Source organism: Orbicella franksi, chromosome 10 (assembly GCF_964199315.1).
Source record: "Orbicella franksi chromosome 10, jaOrbFran1.1, whole genome shotgun sequence".
Taxonomy (NCBI): domain Eukaryota; kingdom Metazoa; phylum Cnidaria; class Anthozoa; order Scleractinia; family Merulinidae; genus Orbicella; species Orbicella franksi.
The window spans coordinates 26,411,679-26,415,512 of NC_138154.1; the positions used below are offsets into that span (position 1 = coordinate 26,411,679).

At 38.8% G+C, this 3,834-nt stretch overlaps 1 protein-coding gene and 1 long non-coding RNA gene across 4 annotated transcripts in view; one reads left to right on the plus strand and one right to left on the minus strand.

Annotated features, from left to right (window-relative positions):
- Window positions 1–3,611, minus strand: LOC145500942 (uncharacterized). Its single transcript, XM_081480499.1, has 2 exons — window positions 2,824–3,611; window positions 1–1,519 (listed from the first exon to the last, which is right to left on the minus strand). Exons 1-2 carry the CDS (start codon window positions 3,133–3,135, stop codon window positions 1,295–1,297), a joined length of 537 nt encoding a protein of 178 aa, XP_081336625.1. The 5' UTR covers window positions 3,136–3,611; the 3' UTR covers window positions 1–1,294.
- LOC145500943 (uncharacterized) overlaps window positions 1,517–3,834 on the plus strand; it is an 8,458-nt gene continuing 6,140 nt past the window's right edge. Inside the window, exon 1 of one of the 3 annotated variants that reach the window (XR_014051165.1) lies at window positions 1,517–2,587. This is a non-coding gene — a long non-coding RNA (uncharacterized LOC145500943). Of the gene's footprint in view, window positions 2,588–3,632; window positions 3,760–3,834 lie in introns of those variants that run through there. The other 2 variants (XR_014051164.1, XR_014051166.1) reach the window with 2 other exon arrangements.

Genomic DNA, 3,834 nt, shown 5'->3' on the forward strand with positions numbered 1-3,834 from the left:
TAATGAACTTATGACACTGTTTCTACTCAAATTTGAAAGCAACATGAGTTATCATTGTGGTAGTCTTTTATGGTCAGTCAGTTAATGGAATGTCAAGCCAAGTGTTCTATACTGCCAGAGCTTATAGTGGTTCAGGGCTCGAAGAAACTTGAATTCCAGCTTGCCCTTGGGACAAGCAGCTCTCAAATTTTGCATGCCCTGGGCAAGTCTGGGCAGACATCTTTTCTGGGCCTTTGCCCTTTGGGCAAGTGAAAATGAAAGTTACTTGCCCGGCAGGAAAATTTACTTGTCCTGGACAACCAGATGGCACTTTTTTTCAAGCCCTGCGGTTTCTGTAGCATTAAAAATAAGCAACTAGGCTGAGTATTTCTACTTCCTCTAGATGAGAAGCTGTGCTTTTGTAAATATGATAGTTGACTTGGCAGAGTTTGATGTTCTTGATATCCAACCACCATAATAATGAAACCTTGAATTTGAGCTCATTATTGTTAAAATAACAGTCATGTAGTTTACTGTTCAAAAATTATTGACAAAACATGACCATTCCTAGTCCACCAATGACACATGAGGTTGTCAAGAAAAGTCGTGTAGTCATTCCCAGTTGGAGTGATTTGGGTTCAAAGAAGATTTGTTCACCTCTTCAAACATCAAGCATGCCGTAAAATCCCACTTAAAAGCCCTGGGCTTACATAACTTCATAAGGGGTTTTAGGTGGGCTTACAAACGGGGTGGTTTGTATCTGGGGGAGCTTATAAGCGGAGTAAAAAAAATGTTTCAGAACAATGAGATAGAACGTATCTGAGAAACTAATTAAAGCTGACATACCATTATGTTTGGAGCTATTATATATGCATTTGGAGCTGTTATATATGCATGAAGATTGGTTTCTTTCTTTGGTATCGTTACAATTATTGTTCTAAACTCCACAGCCACTTGTTTATGACTACAACTTTTGAATAAAAATTTTGATGTTTGTAAAGAAGCACAAAAGGAACACACTTATAGATTAGATGGGCTTATATCTGGGGGGGCTGATATCCGGGGGAGGTGGGGAGGGCTTATATCCGGAATAATATCTTTGTTAGCAAATAGATGGGCTTATATCTGAGGGTGAGATATAAGGGGAGGGGGAGGGATCTTTAGAGTGGGATTTTACAGTATCATTTTATGCCATCTCGTTACTTACATGTAACTGCACAGTAAAAACAACTAAGCCAACAAATAGACTTTAAAATACCTTCCTATATGACATCCTAAATAATTTATTTTTCCATCCTCTGTGTCTCTGTTACAGTTACAATCCAATTGAGCTTAGAACTCTGTCTTTAATAAGAGGATCAAAGCAACCATAACAGTTCTCAAACAGACACTGTGGCTTATTGTATTGTAACAGCTTCTGTGGGCCACGCACCAGAAAATGCTCCAAACTGTATGCAATACACACGATGCACTGCTCCTGATAATCATCACACTCCTGACAAACATAAACACGCCCTGAAGACTTCCCGACAAACACGCCCTGAGGAGAGAAAAGCAATCATTTTCAGAACACTGCAAAAAATCATATGGGAATGCCAAATACTGAAATAAACAGAGTGCTAGATAAAACTAGCAGCCTGACTGGTCTCTCCCTAGCTTATAACATATTTATATTATGGGTGGTACCTGATGACCAAGTAAAATGCATACATGTAAAATTCAGTTGTCAAATACTTGTGTACCTACCGACGGTAGTAACCAAGGTTGGGGAATTTGAAGGCAAGGAAGACATGTATATTCTTCCAGGCAGACAGCCTAAACACTGTCGAGTCAGTGATAATCTGAGTGCTATTTAAACATGCCCATGCTGTTAAACATGATTCGTTTCTGTTGATAAAAATAATTTTTCCAAAATTTGCAATCACTGCAGTTAGAAGTAGACTAAAGGAATTCTCATATCAAGTTGTTTATTAGTCTGGGAGTGGATTCTTCCATTCATTTGACGCACCATGATCCGAGAGATTTTGGATTGATCTGTTTAGTAAAGAAATGCAAAATCCGTTTTCGGATTCTTTCGGATTTAAGATTCCAATCTTGGATTTTCTTAAAGAAACAGATTCTTTCCCCTGACTACTGTCAAGGTAAGTCCTAGCCTGCCAGCAAGCTTTTTGTGGTGAGAGAAAGCACCCCTTTCCTCTCCTTCTCTCTTGCCATGTGAAGAGCCTGCTCGCAAGCTAAACTAGTCCACAATAACAATTAAATATGATAGTACCACTCAAAATCAAATGATGGTTACCAATCAAACATATCTGAATATTAAGAATGAGAGTAATAAGTTTCGCTGTGTTTGTACATACATGTAGAACAACAGAAAAGGAAATAGATCTACAATGTAAATGTACGGACCTTAAAACTATGTAGTAAGAGAGTATGGGCATGTACAAGGGTGTGTCTTACAAAGTCTTATGACGTCTTATTTAAATGGAACTGTTGATAACTCATGCATACGAATGTAGAAATGGATTTCAGGGAAATTTGTAAGCTTAAAGAGTTTACTTCATACATGAACATGTACATGTACGGCGTTTTTCAGGAAGTTCTAAACAAGGTAAAGCTTAATTTATTTTCAAACCATACTCGTTGACGTACATTTAAGTCTTATTTGCCTTATAAGGCACTGTGCAAGCATTCATTTTTAGCCTGATAAGTGGAATCCACCACAAAGCTTTGAGGTTTAAATTTAGTTTGTTAGTCGATCTAATATTGCATGCAATTGATATAAGCTTACTTTTCTTCTCAACTCAATAGAAAAATTATTTGCTTATAATGTAAAGGAGAACTTACTTCTACTGGGAAGGACAAGCTCCCTTGCAAAATACCGATCTGCACGACATCCTCCTCGATGTAGTATTTCTTCCACACTTGTAAAGTGAAATCTTCAAACACAGTTGACTCATTACGGCCAACTATGACAAGATCTCGATTGAAACCCGTTACAATGAGCTTTCGATACTTGTAGTCGTCAAGAAAAGAGTCCAATTCGCTGGGATTGTTGACGTTTAATTTCCTCAGCCGAGAGAAAAAGCGTTCCTTGTCCGCTGGGTCGGCCAGCTGAAAGGCGCTGGAAATGTCGTCAGAAATGTCGCTGTCCGCCATGTTTGTTCTCTTAATTTTCAAACCACGCCAACTAATGGGCAGAAATTGCTGGTAAAGTCGTCAATGACTTCAGATTTACTGAGATGCCCAGTAAGTGCGCAGTTTCTGTATAGATTCCCTCGTGTTTATAATATGTCTTCACGCCCCATATCGCAAAAACAAACGCACACCAAGAGATCCAACAGCCGTGTCTGACAGATATCGAGAATGTTGTGGTTGGGGACTGGGAGGAGACCTACAACCATACCACTCCTCCCTCTCTCGGGGATTCTCGGGGATTCTGAGGGATAGCCACGTGCAGTCGACGGCATGTTCGTCCTTGTGTGTAAGGACAGCGTAACACGTTACTGACTTTGTTTAGCCAACAACTGTAAATTTAGTTTCTCTACAGTCACGATGAAAGAAAAAAAAAAAAAACCAATAAAATAAAATTTACAAAAAGTTACAAAAATTTAATACCAAAATATAAATGCCCGCAATAAGGTGTACCAGCGGTAACCAACCGCATTGTCGCCGACCTGACACCGAACTACAGGATTGTATCTTAGGGCTAAATGTAAGGTTATATTTTGACGAGAAAACTAACATTGGGTTCTTACTAAGGATCGATATAGAATGACAATGGTAAGTATACTTTCGTATGTTTGTCTCAGAAGTATATCGAAGTTAGGAAGAGCACTTTTTTTTCGTGTGACTTTC